Source organism: Hippocampus guttulatus, chromosome 14 (assembly GCF_054856545.1).
Source record: "Hippocampus guttulatus isolate MCC_2025c chromosome 14, RoL_Hgut_1.0, whole genome shotgun sequence".
NCBI classification, from domain to species: domain Eukaryota; kingdom Metazoa; phylum Chordata; class Actinopteri; order Syngnathiformes; family Syngnathidae; genus Hippocampus; species Hippocampus guttulatus.
This window is the reverse complement of record NC_141274.1, coordinates 11,135,167-11,153,078: the sequence shown is the minus strand read 5'-3', so window position 1 is coordinate 11,153,078 and position 17,912 is coordinate 11,135,167. Positions and strand designations below refer to the sequence as shown.

Below are 17,912 nucleotides of genomic sequence, written 5' to 3'. Positions count from 1 at the left end.
GTCAGTGTTTTCTTGTCAAATTTATTAATATCAGTACTGTAGACAGGTGTACAATGTTTACACAGCACATACAAACCATTTTGTCAGACACGTAACGACTACATATCTGTACAATCCGATCCATGAGCCAAAAAGCCAAGTTTTACAAAAAGGTGATAAACACAAACTTTACCCAATTTAAAAAAAATGTAGCTTGTAAGTCCTCACAATATTCCTCAGAAGTCTTCTCCGGTTCAAACAAAACAAACATCTCTGAAAGTTTGCCCAGTTTGTTGTTACACATCAAATTACATTTTATAACACTTAAAACAACTAGATGGCACACCAGATGTGCAATTTGTGACTGTATCAGAAATTGCATAGCAATTTTGAAATGATGGATGGAGACGATAGATTTTGTGTTTGAGAGTGGTGGGTGAGACTATGTCTCTAGAGGTTTGTGGGGAGCAAATAATTTATACAGACAGGTCATTTTCTCCTTATTGATGACAGTTTAACATCTCTCATTTTATCTGGCTTGTTGCAGAATGAACATGGCAAAAAAAAAAAGCAATCAGGCAAACATGTCAAAGTCGTCTCTCTGTAAAAGAAGGGGCCAATTAATGAAAAGGCTGTGATCTTATGAAGTAGTACTTTGCAAGTCAATCTTACAGCAACGCTCACCTCATCATTGTAATTCATGACATGCTGTTTGATTTTTGAGGAATGCACCCAGGTCACAAAATCTTCCATATTTCTGCAAAGATGAAAAAAAAAAAAGATTTCCTACATTCCCAAGTCTGCAGCAGTTTGTTTCCAAGTATTTCAGTGAAGATAACTTTCCAGACCTTGTGATGAGAAACGCTGGATCTGTGACAACTTCCGGGCCCACACGCACATCTGAGAACAAGTGAAGGTCCACTGGAATGTGTTTCCACCTGAGACACAATCAAAACCATCCAGTACAAATGTGCAGACATAAATAAGTAGTGAAGGATACGTCCTTGCTCAATCAAGGTGATGGCCGTTTTCAGGTTCTGGGCCATTCGAAGGGTCAGCATAATGCAGGGAAGCCTCCTCCTGTGGGAGTGAATAGGTTTTTTGTTTTTTTTACAAGGACAGAAGGTCAGATGGAATCAAAAGGGACCAACATTTTAAGTACAACACATTTGCATTTCTCTTCAATTTGTTTTTGAACATTTAAGTACAGTTTCTATTTTCCTATTTACTGCGTTTAAGGGGAAGCCCCTATCGATGCATCTCATTGGCAAGGGGGTCTTTCCACATGCAAATAATGCCAAGACACAAAATAGTGATTAAAAACAAATCCACAACATAATACAAATAACAGACGCTTGAGCACACTGTTAATTTACAAGCTGTGTGCAAATTTGTGCAACGGGGAACACTTTTGCTACTGTATTTTAATGTTGGTACTGTATTTGGAGAGCCAAATATATTTTAGGTGGTACTTGGTGTAAAAGTGTACTTTTGAGCAGTAGAAAGGTAATAATTGTCGCCTTTAAATTCAAGTGTTCTTAAACTAACCCTCATCACGTTCTTTTAATCGTATTACAATCAAGGGGAAGCCAGATGATTCTGGTTTTGACCGTACCCAGTAATTTGTGCTGTTTCACGCTATTTCACCGGATTAAAAATGGTGAAAAAGTATGGCCATGGACACACCAACACACACTAAGTAGTACTGCAAGAGTCTTACCTGCAAAATGATGAAGCCGTGACTTTCTCCGTGAGAGACAAATTCTGTTTGGTGGGGATAAGTCCGGTGCTGTAGCTATTAAAAATAATAAATGCATGAGTTTAACTCATAGACTTGTTTACAAATTGACAATTTAAATGCTTATTTAGGCCATGAATCATATGTAATGTGTGCGCAACGTACAACATATATTTGAAACACTGGTCATACAAGCATCCCCCCACTCCATGAATTGCTTCTCAAACTAATTTTAACCAATGGGGGTGGGGGGGTTCGTCAACAGTTAGTAAAATTTCCAGATTTGTTTTCCATGCTGCATGAATTTTAGTTCTTTCCTTTCATTTTCATGTTTCACTTCAACAATGTGTGTTTAATGGTGACCCCCACCCCCACGATTTGGGAAAGTACAGCTCTCATCTTACTCACACAAGAATATTAATTCCTCTTTTCCAATGATACTTCAAGTTGCAAATACTGTGTATTTAATTGCAAGTAGCCGTTGTCCCGTAATGGACAATTGGGCAAGCAAATTGAGCGCACCTTCTCCAATTGCTTACCCAGACATCCACGTTGGTCCTTGGAATGATATTAAATCCACAAATAAATAATTATTTGTGGATTTAAGTATAAACTGCCCCCATTATATTTTATTTATAATATTTTAAATCGTCTCCTACAGTTTTTCTAGTAGACGATGTGTACTCTGAGCTCTGAATCCATCTTTCTCGTCCAAGTCCCGGATTTTCTGTGCCAAGTCCCTGATGTTCCGACTCAACTTGTTGTACCTAAGAAAGAAACACTACTTTTACTCTTTAATTCCTATGTATGTCTCATTCGTTTTATATACACAGCGAAAAGAGCTATCGGTTGCTTACTTAGTGTAGTCCTCCCTCTTCTCGATACGGAATCTCCTCAACACTTTGACCTCGTGAATGTTGTTGTCCACCTCCCAGTTAATGAAGTCCACCTTCTTCAGTAACTTCTGCTCATGGTATTTCAATTTCCGGACCATTTTGTACTAATTAAAAATTATTTTTGTGCTTACTATTTTCACCCACACGTAGCGTGCTTGTAGACACGGGAAGCAAGCTTTACTCTTCGTTGGTAAAAACCGGAACTCTGATTTTCAATAGTGCCACCTCTCGACAAGACTAGGGAGTGATTTTTATGCACCACTTTACAGAGTGTAGCGCATTTGATCTCACCTCAAAATGACAGAATAAAGTATTTTTCTGTTAACATAATCCAACGATATGTAACAAACGAACTGTGAGGCCTGAAACGTAATAATTTCCTTTTCATACGTTCCCGTAGGGATATTTAATTTGATACACGAGTAAACTGACGGAACGAATTAAATCTTACATCACTGTGCCACTGAGACGAGAAAAACGGCCAGCGCCTGAAACATACCTGTCAACTTTTCGGAGCGCCAACCTGTATAAACTACCAAAAAAATCCGTATAAAGAGCCAAAAATCCTTATAACATGTCAAAATAACGGCACAGAAAAAAAACCACGAAATTTTCAATGATATTTATTGTAGATCTCCATAATGCAATGTCTGGTTAATGTCTAATCATCATTCTACTTAGTGGCATTACTGTGTTCAGAGTTGTATTCCGGAAATGAATGCATTCGAGTAGACGAGCACCGTTCTGGGCAAAAGCAAACGGAACTACCTGTCAGGGGGGGAAAAATCAAAAAACGGAAATTTTCAGAATCCGTATGATTTGTGCGATACGGCCATATACGTAAGATTCACCACAAAATCCGCATGAACTATGGCTAAACCGTATGAGTTGACAGGTATGCTGAAAGTGCGGAGTCCGAAGACACTGAAGGCGGCCTCACAAACCCCGAAGCGTGACGTCATGAATAATAACAAACCCGCCTACTTCAGTCTACTCGTGAGTAGTGACCGAGTTATCTTGAAGGGCGGTGCCGTATTATTTAGCAGACGAAATACACAAACCGAAACGTCCCGGCCTTTCGTGTCGGGGTGTGTATTTCTACCTCAGCAATTAGGCTGAAGTGCCGCTCCCATGTACCATTCCTTCGTTTCCTTCTTCATTAGCTTAGCTCGCTAGAGCACAACGACGTAATGTCATGAGATGTGTGCGAACACGCTGCCGCTCCTCCCCTTGCGTATTTCGAAAAGGCCACTTCTGCTTTTTACGGCAGTCTAGCGCATCCGAGACCTTCGGAAATTCGAAGGCTCACGTTGGGCGATGGAGCCACACGCGGCTACGGGCTGCGTGAACGTTGGTTGTCTGACCAGCACCTTACCGGAGATTCCCTACCAGAAGCTGACCGACTTGTACTACCTAAGCAGAGGGGGCTTCGGCACCGTGTTCAAGGCTCAGCACTCCGACTGGAGAACTACCGTGGCCATCAAGTGCCTCAAACTGGACTCCCCGTTCGGCGAAAGGTACCACGTGTTTATGTCTGTGGTTACTCTTTGTATAGTATAAAGATGGAGCAGCAGGGATGTAGTATTGAGTGGGCGGGTCGGGCTCACCTTTGGTCAAATTCAGTTTTTCCAACTTTTAATGAACCAAGGCACGCAATTTACACAACAACCTGCTCCAAACAAAACGTATGTAAGTTGAGGGGTTCGTTGTTTTTCTTACACGTATATTGTGAATATTGTGGTTTGACAGTCACAAATTGATCTTTTTTTCTGAGGAACCTATCAAAAAAACGAACCTGCCGCCAAAAGCCCCCTCCAATATCCATCCATTTACTAAGCTGCTTATCCTCAGGGTCGCGGGCGTGCTGGGGCCTATCCCAGCTGTTTTCACAGGACACAGAGAGACGAACAACCATCTGCGCTCACAATCCCTGAATAGAAAAGTAGTAATTGGTGTCAACACGAGCGCATCGAGGTTGTGCTCACAAACCCTTTTGAAACTGCTTCAGTTACTGATTCAGTTACTGGTTATGAAGGCAACAGTTAGTGTCGTTACACCTGTTGCCATTTAGTAGAAGAACTGTCTGTCACTGTGTGTGAATAGAAGAAAGGTGAGATTTGTTGTAAATAATGATTGATGTGAAAATTCAATCGGGGTTAAAAAAAAAGTCATATATGGTCATTTCCTGAGCCCTTACCTCACATCAAGGATTTATTGAATTGTTTGTGAAGGCTAATTTGTATCTGTCCGTGTTCCAGAGAGAGGAAATGTCTGCTGAAGGAGGCAGAGGTCCTCCACAAAGCCCGCTTCAATTACATCATCCAGATCTTTGGCATCTGCAACGAACCGGAGTTCTTCTGCATTGTGACCGAGTTTATGAGCAATGGCTCCCTGGACCAACTGCTGCATGAGGTAGATTCGTATGTGCCTCCTGTATCATGTCATCACTGTCACAACATCTGTCTGGTGTTTTAGACACTGAGAGCTTCTTTTTTGGGCACTGATTAATGCGCAGGACTGCAAGTTTGATCACTTACGGTAATGCTGCGGTTCTTCCTGGAAACAAAAGTGAAACTTTCATGTATTTATACTCTTAAGTATGAAGAAAAGCCAAATGTAATTGGGGGAATTTTCTGTCTTTCAGCCAGTTACTAGGCAAAGGTTCGTATTATCAACTCACCTTGGTAAAAATTGTCCGTGAATTTGTGTGTCCTGTGAATGCAGAAGGACATGTACCCCGTGCTCGCCTGGCCTTTGAGACTGAGGGTCCTGTACGAGATCGCCTTGGGAGTCAACTTCCTTCACAAAATGTCCCCGCCACTCTTGCACCATGACCTGAAGACACAGAATATTCTGTTGGACAGCGAATTCCATGTGAAGGTTTGCGCAGGGTGCTTTTAAATTTTTTTTTTTTAAATTATAATGAAGACGAATGCTTCACTGAGCAATCCTGTACTTCACAAACCACTAAAGCCTCTGGCTGGGATATTTAAAGACTATTTGGAGATTTCCTCTTTTTTGATTTTCTTTAATGTTCATCGGGGTAGTATTTTATGCAGAGCTGTACAATTTTATTGAGATACGATACTATTTATAGACGAATGTTGTCGAAACCCCCTAAAAATAATCATTTGAAGATTTGTGATAAAACAGGATTGCATGCCATTAACCAACTTTCAATTTATTTGGCATGTTGGCTTGGCGGCAGCATCATCAACTGTTGTCTTATTTCTTTCCAAAATTTGATTTGAGGATTTTTCCATGTTGTTGAATTCATTGTACTCCACTTTCAAAAACGGTACTTGTCCTTCATTCATCTCCTGAATGATTTTTTTTTTTAACACTCAATGTCACTGCAGTGCATCGACACGCTGATGATCTTCCTTCTGTTTAGATTGCAGATTTTGGTCTTTCCAAGTGGCGCCAGCTGTCTGTCAGTAAAGGCTCGGGGTCCAAACCGTCGGAAATTGGGGGCACTGTGATCTACATGCCCCCTGAGGAGTACGAACCCTCCAAGAGCCGCCGTGCTGGCGTCAAACATGACATGTACAGGTGAGACAATGTCAGTCAACAATCAGTATTGTGGTCTTGCTCACGTGTCTGCCTGTTTTTTGTCTTTCGTATAAAGCTACGCCATCATCATGTGGGAGGTGCTTTCCCGGCAAATTCCATATGACGGTAATTTTTATTTTTTTCTTCTTCTCCATCTGCGCTTGCTCACTCTCGGATTTCGTTGACTTGCTGTCGATGTGACTTTAGTCTGACTGGTGTGTGTGTCAGAAGTGACCAACCCCATGAAGATCATGTTCAACGTACTTCGCGGGATGCGCCCCGACACCGGCTATGCCAGTTTGTCCGATCAGATCCCCAGCAGAGATACGCTCGTTTGCTTAATGACCTGCGGCTGGACCGCGAACCCCGACGAACGACCTTCTTTCCTCAGTGAGCATGCACACGCACCGCACACTTGTCTCTTCAACCCCAACTCCGGTCTTTGTGTCGGCGACGAGTTTGCCCTTCGGCGATGTTCGGTACAGATTTGGTTTCTCGGGATTTGTCAATTTTAGAGTGAGAAAGTGGAAAATAGTTCCGTGTATGGCCTGAAGGTGCTAAACAACTTCAAGTGGAAATGCTTTGAATGTGAAAATGTGACTTTTGGTGCTCGTAGGATTGCGAGTCACAGTTTGAGATCCTCGCTGCCGTTTCAGAGTGTCTCATTGAGTTGGAGCCCATGGTGAGGAAGTTCACCGAAATCGACTTCCTTGTGGCTGTACTAGAGATTAAGAAGTCAAAGGTCAGCACTTTTTTTTTAAAGTGAAACCGTAATTCACCTCTTACAGGAAGTTACTTGCTTCATTACTGATTAAGCCTTGCCTGACTATGAGTCCCGAGTATTGGTTGCATGACATACACGGTACAACATTTACTGTCCCCCATCTTATCTGAATGGCGTAAGGCCGTGACGTGTGTTTGTTTCACAAAGTTCATCCTTGAGAAAGTCCCCCCGGAAGGTGACTGATAATGGTTGACGGGTCATGACTTAACATCGTTTCCCCTAACGTGACCTTCCTCTTTTAAGTGTCTATGTGCATGTGTGAATGTCTGCTTAACTCTTAAGTGGTTATGGGTGAGGAGGCGGTGGGGGGGGGGGGTTAATTACCCTTATTGCATATCAACGCACGTGGGATGGTAACGTTCCCTTGCTGTGGGTCTCGTGAATGCGGACGGAGAAAAACAGATCACACTTTCGGCTTTCAGAAACGTTCAGGTTCTCGCTTATAAAAGACTGGTTGTTTGAAAACATCTTACGTAACCCGGTGGTTCCCAAAGCCTGTGTAGTGACAGAGCATCGGATATGCTGTGGGGAAATTCCCCATCTTCACTTTGTCTCACAATTGTTGACTTCCAAATAGTTTCTCTCTGTTGATCCACCCGTGGCCATTCATGCAACAGAGTCATCGCTTTCTTTTCAACTCATTGGGCGGCATGTGGCAAAATGTTTCTGACGGCGCAATAAAGGTTATGGGCAACACTGATTTGTCGCTCGTCGGCGTGACTTATTTTTGTCTTCCTCTCCATCCGTAGCTGACCCAGCGGTCCAGCTGCTGCTCAGCGCAGCCCGAGAGCGAGAAAACGGCTGAGGATGAAACTCTGACGAAGCTGAGGGACACGTCTCGCCCGTGGCCGGTCAGTCGGGATGCGCCAGCATATGCGATGACTAGAAGAAAAAAAAAGTTAATTCACTGGGTGCGCTTGCAAATGTGAATCATCCTCCCTTGGTGTGTGACAGGAGAGCTGCACCTCAGGCTCAGGCTCTTGTTCATCCCAGGAAACAGACATGTCGCTGCCGGGCGCGCTCACCAGCACCAACACGGAGCCTTCAAAAGGTGACACTCAACTTTTTCGTCGCCATCGTTGCACACGCTTGTTGGAAAGTCAAGTTTCGTCACATCGAGAGAGTGAGCCTAAAAATCGTTTTATGTCATTTTTGAGACTGGATTTATTTTTTCTATAATGCGGGCGGGGCAAACGTTAGTGCTCAAGGACCACGTTGATTTTTAAAGTGAACATAAAATCTAGACATGATCATTACAAAAATTCACTCTGATTTTAATTTCTTATCGTACTGAATTTAACTATGATGACCCAACCAGTTGTTTAATAAAATTAAGAAAAAGAAAGAAATAACAAAAATTATGTATTTTTTATTTTATTTTAATAATTTTTAAAAATTTTACTCACAACACATTTTACAATATTTAGTAGGCCAATTATTTAATATATTAATTTTTAAAAATAATTATTTTTATTTTACTCATTTTATATTTTATATTTAAATGAAATCAACAAACCAATCAATCAAATTTTTTTTTAAATAACTCATGTTTAGATTCTCCATATTCATACTTAATTTAATCACAATGAATTAACCAATTCTGAAAATACGATTCATACTTCATTTAATTATGACGATGGAACTGATTAACACAATAATCCTTTTTGATGTGTTTGAAGTATCGCTTAATTATTTGATTGGACAAAATGAATTCAAATGAGTACCCCGTTTTAGTCGAAAACGAAACCTGCTGAAATAATGCTACAAATATGCTTGCTGACATGAGGTGCTTTCGTTTTCCTCTTGTGCCCTCCCGCAGAGGGACCTCCATCATCAGTTGCCATTGATACGTTGGAGCTTCCCGAATCTCTGAAGGACCCCTGCCCTGCCAGCAATCTGAATGGCTTCCAGAGTGCCCGGCCCATCACCGACCTCAGCAAATCTCTCAAAACTGCTCTGCCCGTAGCCGAGGGCGAAACACAGTTGGGCGCCCTCACACTCCGTGTCAACTGTGCAAAGCCACAAGGTGCCAGCGCATTTCAGTCAGACGCACAATTTTCATTGTGTTTGGAATCGCTCCCGATCCACCAGAGACAGTGGCTAGAACCCGTCGACTGGCCCCTTTTCAAATGATGGCTTTGCAAGATGGTAAAATAGATTAAATTCTCAAACTCCTGTTAAGTGGGAGTCAGCACACACCTACCACCCTTTCAAATGCCTCCTGTTCACCTCAAATAAATTTCAGCTGTTCTAGTAGACTTTTACTGTCACTTTGTCTGAACTGCTCATAATTCCTCGCACCTGGTCAAAGTTTCCAGTTCCAGCTCAGTAAAACTCAGCCCCAAAAGCATGATGTTGTTGCCACCATGCTCCACTGTAGGTCGGCCCTTCTTTTGGCGATGAGTGGCAAGTTAGAAGAAATTGCGAAAAGTTCTCTTTGTGATTAGGGAACAGAGATCGAGTGAATAATTCCAACCGTGGTTTTTGCTGTTTTGCCACATTTTCCAATCAACCATATCATTCGTCTCCTTCCTCCCATCAGATAATTCGCCTCCATTGCGCAGCTCGTCGCCTTCGCAAGGTCCCATCGGTCAGTGGATGTCGACGCGACGCGAGGAGATCGTGGCGCAGATGACGGAAGCCTGCCTCAACCAGAGCTTGGACGCCCTGCTCGCGCGCTCCATGCTGATGCGCGAGGATTACGAACTGGTGGTGAACCAGGCCACGCGCGCCGCCAAGGTACGCCAGCTCCTGGACAACTGTCACAGGCACGGTGAAGACTTCTGCCGAGTCGTCGTCCACAAGCTGCACCAAAACAAGCAGATGGGCCTCCAGCCGTTCCCCAACGAAATCGTTTCGCCCACCGCGGTCTTGGTGCCCAGCGCACCGCCACTTTCGGTGTCCTACAACATCCCGAGGAACATTTAGGCCCGCGCGAGGAACCGTCCAGATTGTAGATAGTGCCAAATAATTGCTCTGTGGGCCTTTTACTGTCATTTTGTCTGAACTGCTCATTTTCACCATTTTTGGGTGACAAAGACTCCAAAGGAACTGATTCGGAAAACAAGATACAAAATACGTCATGATGTTAGCCATTGCTGCGCCCTTACATGTCGCACATGCCAGGAAGCGCCACCGGTGTCAGTCGAAAAGAGGTCGCTATGGGAGGTAAATTGCTTCCAAGACGCAGTGAACATAATCGCCGATGGAACGGCGAATTAATGGACTTTTCTTTGGACGCTGAAAGCCGTAGTCTACTTGTAGGCTAGCCTTTATGTTTTGCTAAATTACTTGAAAAGAGCCCAGACAGATATTTTATAAACACCTGTGAAAAAAATCCCTTCCAAAAATCGATGATGTCGATTTGGATTGAGCAGATTAGAAAATGGATGGATCATTCTCTCTAATTGCACAAAACAAAGAGAATGAATTGAATGAATGCAAATCAAGTTGTATTTTTTCTTGTCAAATTGTTGTCTTTAGAAAATCAATAAGCTATTTTGTCAGTAAAAAAATCAATCAAAACTTCTATTTTGGAAAATATGCCTTTTTTCTTTAAAAAAAAGTAAAGTAAAAGTGGTAATAAAACCCCTCATGTTCTGCAAAAAGAAAAATGTTGCACGATGCATTGACATATGATTGATATTTTTCAGTCATATGACAATGTATCGCACGTTATCTTATGAACCCCAATTTGAGAACAACTGATCGAAAGAAATGTATTTGTGATTTTATTTTTCCGAAGATTCCGTGATTTGCGGTGTTTGTATTGCCTTTATTCAGAGGCCGCTCGACAAAGTCTCGCGTTGGTATGTTGTTTGCGGTCACTTGGATGTCGCCTCATTTGAAGAATGCTTCTCAGCACTGGAGCAAAGATGAAGATATGATAACACTTTTAAGAGGCTGGAAACAAACTGCAAAAGTAGGGTTGACTTGGAGTGCAATTAAAGTGTTCTTTGACCCGTCCAGGGACTTCTTTCATGGTTCATCGCTTCAAAAATATGACAGTTATCCCCTCATAAGTTGTCTGACTAAGTGGGTAGAAATGTTGTCCAACAGTGTGTAAGGGGCGAGGGGGGCGAAGAGTCTCGTTCGACACGGCCGTTCAACTTGTGCGTTGTCTCATGAGGACAAAGATCAGACTAGTATGTGAACCCTAAACTGGATCGCCCAAATGGCATTCCAGAGGTGTCTGTTCATTCTCTGAAACGAGATAGAGATGAATAGAGCAGTGAGCAAAAGCTTGTTTTTGGGGAGGTTGCCATTAGTTCTGCATCACATTGTACGCTACTGCATTTGGTGGCTTCGCTCGCTTCCTCATCATTGCCCTCACTTCCTCAAACTGAGTCTTCAGTGGTTGTATTGCAGCTGCGGCACTGACTGATATCTGAAGTCAAAGCTGCATATCTTAGTTCGCCTTTTCACTGAAGTCATGGAGTTTAAAAAAAATACAAAGCCATTATATTTAGGTCATGGCGTTCACTGACTTTTTAGGTCCAGAGACCCCTTATAGGGGGAGCGTTTTTCCAACAACCCCCTCATAATCCGAATTCATGACAACGTGTAAACCTAAATCCCATTGGAATGAAAATTTGGTTTCTTTTGAGGCAAGAAGTCATAATGTTACATTAAAGTTTTTTTTTCCCCTCTCCCTACCCAGCGTTTTTCCTTTCTGAATTCTGATTGTAATTTCCCCATTGCGGGACAAATAAAGGATATCTTATCTTATTTTATCTTAATTCATTCGCATTTTTTTTGAGAATGAATTAAACCAAACCAAATTTCTGCATAGGTATACAGTCCATACCAGTTGCGATATTCTTTTACAGGCTGACTACATGTTCTTTCGCTGCTCATGCAGGTTGACAGTTTTGACCCAGAAGTGTCCTGTTCTTCTGTAGAGGGGAGGGCAAGATCAGCCCCCAGACTGAAAATAGCACAGACGGGAACGAGAGAATGTAGTTTTGCATGGAGCTTGGAAAAACACATGTGAGATGTAGTTGAGCTAAGCTGTCGGGTTGCCTCACCGGCTGTCTCGCCGTGTACGACTGCTCAACGCGGGCCCGCGAAGGTCTCACGGCCTCGTTCTGGGGAGTGTCAGTGGCCCCATCATAGGAAGAGTCGTAAAAACAGCAGTTGATCTGAACAACAAGGTAAGTCATTCCTGTTGTCTTCTGAGATATTTCCTCTGGAACACTTTGTTTCTTTCATGGCCACACTCATGGACTGCACCAAAGAGACAAACGTGCCTGCTGATGATCCGATGGTGGGAATTTGATAGCTTGCATGACCTTTTTAATTGTATGAGCCTGTTCATGGACATCAAGCTTGGTAGTTTGTCAGCATGGAGTTCTACGTCACTGTGAGAAAAGTCTGAAGTTCACATTTGTAACTTTGTGTTGTTGACCCAAGTGGCTCCCTTTTTTGTGTGAGAACAACAAAAAGTCATGCTCTGCTAGCTTGCTCTGCCTAGTAATTATCCGATTCAATGTGTAATATTACGAGAATAAAGTTTTGAGATTCACTTGTTCAATTATGACTTGTAAATGTGGACTATAATATTAACAGAGTTGGACTTTTCCTCAGCGCCGCCTGAATAATGGGTGAACTAAGAGAGAAGATGAGGGCCATATCCCAGACGATCTGCCCGAGAGGCCGAGTTCCATCCGACGAGGGTTTAAAAACTCCAAAAGAGGGCAAAATGCAGATGAAGAGAGAAATTTCCCTCATGAACGGGGTCTGTCTCATCGTGGGCAACATGATCGGCTCTGGGATCTTCGTCTCCCCGAAGGGAGTCCTTATGCACAGCACCTCGTTTGGACTCTCCTTGGTCATCTGGGCTCTCGGGGGGATCTTCTCGGCGTTCGGGGCCTTGTGCTACGCCGAGCTGGGCACCACTATTACCAAGTCTGGAGCCAGCTACGCTTACATCCTGGAGTCGTTCGGTGGCTTTCTGGCCTTCATCCGCCTGTGGACGTCCATCTTTCTGATGGAGCCAGCGAGCCAAGGTGTCATTTCGCTGACCTTCGCTAACTATCTGGTGCAGGCTTATTATCCAACCTGCAGTCCTCCATACAATGCCGTACGGCTCATTGCAGCAGCCTGCCTATGTAAGAGTTTGATTTTATTTTTTCACTCATCAACACACTGCCCATCTCATCACGTTTTGGCTGTATCATGGCCACTTTTGACCAAATGAAAACCATGGCAAATACATTGGAGCCCTGACTTCCAAATTCAATTAATTCCGTGACCATGTTCATATCTCAAATTATCTTTTAACATTGAAATAAATGAACATGCCATTAATCCGTTCCTGGCCCCCCCGAAAAACATCAACAATTTTTGTAACATGTTTTTTATGAAGAAAATACCACTCTTCAATATTGCACTTTGTACAAACATACTGTAATAACATAATTGAATAGCATGCAAAGGATGGATGGATGGATTTAACGCTAACAATGTAGCAAACTCAGTGACAGAGTCCATCTTGCTGTCCTTCATTTGGGACGGTGGGAAAACCTTGCCTGTTTTCTGTCTCCTCTGGCTTCTCCAGGCATGATCATCTTCATCAATTGCGCCTACGTGAAGTGGGGGACGATAGTGCAGGACATCTTCACATACGCTAAATTGTCAGCCCTCGTCCTCATCATAATGGTAGGGTTCCTGAAGTTGTCCACCGGTAAGCAGCAATGAATCAACAAACCAAATCATCTGAAGACAAAGTGGCTTTTCTTTACTCAACTTCTTTGTGTAGGTGAGACAAAAAGCTTTGAAAGTCCGTTTGAGGGTTCCACTACGGATCCTGGAGACATCGCTTTGGCCCTTTACGCGGCGTTGTACTCATACTCTGGCTGGGACACACTCAACTTTGTCACAGAGGAGATTCAGAATCCAGAGAGGTAAAATAAGATTGAAAATCCTCTTCTTGTGTTCCTCTTTTACGCTGTCTGCTTTCCCTGCACATATGTTTCGTCCGATGACATCATCACATTCTGTATGAGTGGAGACGGCCCTTTCCTCAACCATTTTTAAACAATGACTCCATATACTCCTTCTCGACAGTCTTTCTTTGATAACAATGTATCGTTCTTCTCGCAGGAATCTCCCCCTGGCCATTGCCATCTCCATGCCCATCGTGACAATCATTTATGTGATGACCAATGTGGCCTACTATGTGGTTCTGGACATGCCCTCTCTGCTGGCCAGTGACGCCGTCGCTGTGGTGAGGCATCAACAGCCACTGTGCTGCTAAATATAGTTCTGCTCTTCCTGGAATGCTTTGACTCAACATGTATTTTCCCCGTTTGACATGAAATCTGATTTCAATGATTTGTGATTATTCGGAATTGAGGATGCAAAATTTGATTACACAGACTTTTGGGAATGAAGTTTTGGGACCGTTCAAATGGATCATCCCTGTTTCCGTGGCCATGTCCTGCTATGGAGGACTAAATGCATCCATTATTGCTGCTTCAAGGTAATTTTCAATCAGCAGCAGTGGCAAGTAATGACGCACAAACACTTAACTATCTAAGTAGTGAAGGAGTTCAAACAGTAGTGTTGGTACTACTCCGTAAATCTGGTTTAACCAGAGTAAAAATTACACTTGGAAGAGAGTAAAATATTCAGAGTAAATTGTACTAAAAAAAAAAAACCATTAGCAGTTTCGATGCTAATAACTAGCCGGCAGCCACAATTAATCGTCTCATCTTTTGCTGAGTTCCATTTGCAAGTCAGAATGCAGCATGTCATGGATTGACCGATTTGGACTCAAATCTGATCACATCGTAGACGTCTTTTTGAGACGATGACAGAGAAGAGTACTTTTGCCACTGCTCTAACATGCGCACAAGTCACCTTTAGCCAAGGATAACTCAAAAATATCCTTATGTTGCAGGTTGTACTTTGTGGGCGCTCGAGAGGGTCACCTCCCTGACACCCTCAGCCTGATCCATTTGAAGCGCTACACACCCATCCCTGCAGTGTTGTTTAATGTGAGGACATCCCAACTCAAACTAGAATGGGACATCTAAATTCTATTCGTTCATAAAAAAAAAAAAAACAACAACAACGAATGAATGACTGGATTTCTTTTTTTTTTTTTTTTGGTATCATTGCAGGGCTTGATGGGCCTCATTTTTCTATGCGTGGAGGATGTGTTTCAGCTCATCAACTATTTCAGTTTTAGCTACTGGCTCTATGTGGGCTTGTCTGTGGCCGGCCTCATCTATCTGCGCTTCACCCAGCCCGACAGGCCCAGACCCGTGAAGGTGTTGTGTTTGCTTATGCTTTTTGTCAAGTCGGTTTAATATGTTAATAGCTTTTGCTAAAATTAGGAATATAATGTACGGTATTCTCAGATGGAAACATAACTGAACCCCCCACGCCCCCACCCCCACAATGCTTTAAATAACAGCTGCGAATACCATCACATTTGTAGACGACTGGCTGGCAGGGCAAACTGGACAGCTCCACTGAAACATCATCTGCATCGTTTCTCAGAAAGAGATTAACGTGATTACGCCTGAAAACAGATCCGTTACCAAGGCAGGGACCTGAACTTATCATTTTGGTCTTTTGTAGAAAAGCAATTATATGCAGGACAGATAAAGACAGATGAAAGAAAATTCAGATGCCGTATGTTGCCGTATCATGTGTCCAAACCAGCCACCTTTTAATTTCACAATATCAAGTGTCTGGGTGTTTGTCTCTCATCACACCCATGCAGGGACAGAGCTATGTGGTGGCCAGGGTTGGCCATGGCCACCCTTTGTCACTCTGGCCACCCTCACACCCGGAGGTAGATTTTCATACCTGTGACTATACTGCCATTTTCACATAGAGGCAGTATTCCTAGACGTCTCGATATTCGATCTCCCGTCCAGATTTCTGGCGCGCCCACCAAACATAACCACCAAAGCGGCATGTTTCAGTGCAGCCTAAGGGTGGCTCGAATTTCCATATCTTGGACTTTTCGTGACACATGAATTATCGTGATCCATTTTGAAAACATGTCACACTTGGATCGTGAAATTCTACTTGCGTCGTGGATCCGCAAGTTATCGCCAGTGACGCGCGCACATTTCAACGTTCAGTCGTCATTGCAATGTCTTAGGGATTCGCTCTTGAAAAATCAAACGAGTTCAGAGTGTTACGATTCACGTGGTAGAGGATCACATGGAAACGAAGTGATACGATAACATTTTCCATCACGGGGGTACACATGGTTGTTATGTTTGTATGATGAGAGGGTCCTTGGACAAATTTGAGATTCCTCGGCTGTAAGACGTCTCTGGAGCCAAGATGTTTGACAACCCCTGCTCTGTTCTCTCCACAGCTGACCTTGTTCTTCCCTTTCATCTACTGCCTGTGCAGCCTGTTCTTAGTCATTGTCCCTCTCTATGGAGACACCATCAACTCTCTCATAGGCATTGCCATCGCCCTCTCCGGCGTGCCCGTTTATTACGTGGCCATCCACCTGCCCGAGGAGAGGAGGCCAAAATTCTTGCGGCCGCTCAACAGTAAATTTCTCTTTTGAAAATGTTTCCTTTTCTCCACATGTGCCGAATGAAACTCTGATTCCCTTCCTTTTTTTTTTTCCAAGTCTTTGCTACCAGAAATACCCAAAAGCTACTCTACTGTTGCTTGACGCAACACGACGGTAAAAGACAGTGAGCTGTGGACAAACTTCGGCGTGAGGCCGCCCACCGTTCTCAAAAGAAGGAGCTGATGTTGCGTCTGGCCGCGAGCAGTGAGAAACGACCCCCGCACGTGTCTGTGAACATGTCACACGGCGGGTCAAGTTTAAAAAAAGGCCTGCGGTATCAAATGACGGCTGAGGGCGCTGGCCTTGAAAAGCAATATGCACTACTCGCAAAAAGTTGGCCGACGTGGAACGAGACCCCTTGCACAACCCCCTCCCTACAAAAATCCACAAGTAGTTGACACCCACCCATTAAGGTGAGTATGATATTTTTCGCACAATAAGGTGCTATGGAGTCTAAGGCGCATCAATTAATGGCCTATTTTAAAACTGTTTTCATATTTTGAGCGTGCTGCTTGATGAGGCGCGTAGAATCGAAGCTACAGTAGTGGCTGCAGTTGCATTATGCATCCACTAGATGGAGCGACGCTAAAGGGAATACAATACAATACAGCTTTATTTATATCGAGCTTTCACAACCGCTGCAGCTGTAACAAAGCACTTTCTAGAACATTTAAAACACTATGTCCAAGAAATCGGGATATTGATCAATAAAGAAGGCGCATAGGATTATAAGGCGCACTGTCGGCTTTTGAGAAAATTGAATGCTTTTAGGTGGGCCTTATAGGGCGGAAATTACGGTAATTCTCGATACATGCCAAAAGATGGTGGCAAAGCAATATTTTTATAGTGGACGTTGCTTTGGCACAAAACAGTGATCAATGGAGTCCAGGTTCCCCCCCAAAAAAATCCATGAATGACAAACCAGGGTTTTGGACTTTCAGGTGAAATATCCAAATGACCCTTTTCTCTAAACTGTTGATGTTCAGTAGTTCAATGTTTCACTTTGTTTTTGCACAATTTTCTGTTCTCTAAGTAGCCACAATGAAAAATTCACAACCGGTATTTGATCCATGTCCATCCAAAAGTTTCGAGAAGGTCAAATGAAATTTCATTTGTTAGGTTGATCCTGACATCTACCCCAAAAGCCCAATATCCTAAACTTTTTTGGAATCGTTTATTTCTCACTAGAGATCATTTGGTATCTTCCATGAGGATTTTAAGAAAACATTATTTGAGATGGTGCTCCCTTGTTTTGTTTGACTGAAAACCAAACCGGAAGGGCTTTTTGCAATGCATGGACTGATGAATTGTAGGACCGTTTGTGTTATCTGTATAGACTTTGTATTATGTGTTTTGTGATTTTACACCATGAAGAATATTTCATTAAAAAGTACAGTTCCACAAGATGTT

At 43.0% G+C, this 17,912-nt stretch overlaps 3 protein-coding genes across 3 annotated transcripts; 2 read left to right on the top strand and 1 right to left on the bottom strand.

Annotated features, from left to right (window-relative positions):
* Position 1: 1 nt before the first annotated feature.
* On the bottom strand, positions 2-3,400 carry imp3 (IMP U3 small nucleolar ribonucleoprotein 3). Its single transcript, XM_086129735.1, has 7 exons — positions 2,575-3,400; positions 2,377-2,484; positions 1,700-1,774; positions 980-1,059; positions 828-879; positions 664-736; positions 2-580 (listed from the first exon to the last, which is right to left on the bottom strand). The coding sequence occupies exons 1-7, from the start codon at positions 2,709-2,711 to the stop codon at positions 554-556; spliced, it is 552 nt and encodes a 183-aa protein (XP_085985861.1). The 5' UTR covers positions 2,712-3,400; the 3' UTR covers positions 2-553.
* A 219-nt stretch (positions 3,401-3,619) lies between these two features.
* Positions 3,620-10,915, top strand: ripk2 (receptor-interacting serine-threonine kinase 2). Its single transcript, XM_086129732.1, has 11 exons — positions 3,620-4,130; positions 4,872-5,025; positions 5,338-5,493; positions 6,008-6,165; positions 6,242-6,291; positions 6,394-6,555; positions 6,822-6,907; positions 7,699-7,800; positions 7,904-8,000; positions 8,769-8,975; positions 9,492-10,915. The coding sequence occupies exons 1-11, from the start codon at positions 3,931-3,933 to the stop codon at positions 9,875-9,877; spliced, it is 1,758 nt and encodes a 585-aa protein (XP_085985858.1). The 5' UTR covers positions 3,620-3,930; the 3' UTR covers positions 9,878-10,915.
* A 935-nt stretch (positions 10,916-11,850) lies between these two features.
* LOC147195043 (Y+L amino acid transporter 2) lies at positions 11,851-17,897 on the top strand. Its single transcript, XM_086129733.1, has 10 exons — positions 11,851-12,102; positions 12,536-13,059; positions 13,509-13,634; positions 13,710-13,854; positions 14,054-14,177; positions 14,329-14,432; positions 14,853-14,949; positions 15,076-15,225; positions 16,293-16,476; positions 16,560-17,897. The coding sequence occupies exons 2-10, from the start codon at positions 12,549-12,551 to the stop codon at positions 16,628-16,630; spliced, it is 1,512 nt and encodes a 503-aa protein (XP_085985859.1). The 5' UTR covers positions 11,851-12,102; positions 12,536-12,548; the 3' UTR covers positions 16,631-17,897.
* Positions 17,898-17,912: the final 15 nt, after the last annotated feature.

Bases quoted from the DNA above. Each gene is read 5' to 3' on its own strand.
- LOC147195043 (XM_086129733.1), top strand. From the start codon at position 12,549: ATGGGTGAACTAAGAGAGAAGATGAGGGCCATATCCCAGACGATCTGC. The intron at 14,433-14,852 runs GTAATTTTCAAT...CTTATGTTGCAG, and splicing joins TCCATTATTGCTGCTTCAAG to GTTGTACTTTGTGGGCGCTC. The intron at 16,477-16,559 runs GTAAATTTCTCT...TTTTTTTCCAAG, and splicing joins ATTCTTGCGGCCGCTCAACA to TCTTTGCTACCAGAAATACC.
- ripk2 (XM_086129732.1), top strand. From the start codon at position 3,931: ATGGAGCCACACGCGGCTACGGGCTGCGTGAACGTTGGTTGTCTGACC. The intron at 6,292-6,393 runs GTAATTTTTATT...TGTGTGTGTCAG, and splicing joins CCGGCAAATTCCATATGACG to AAGTGACCAACCCCATGAAG. The intron at 6,908-7,698 runs GTCAGCACTTTT...CTCCATCCGTAG, and splicing joins TAGAGATTAAGAAGTCAAAG to CTGACCCAGCGGTCCAGCTG.
- imp3 (XM_086129735.1), bottom strand. From the start codon at position 2,711: ATGGTCCGGAAATTGAAATACCATGAGCAGAAGTTACTGAAGAAGGTG. The intron at 1,775-2,376 runs GTAGGAGACGAT...TATTTTTAATAG, and splicing joins CATCGTCTACTAGAAAAACT to CTACAGCACCGGACTTATCC. The intron at 581-663 runs GTGAGCGTTGCT...CTTCTTTTACAG, and splicing joins TCATGAATTACAATGATGAG to AGAGACGACTTTGACATGTT.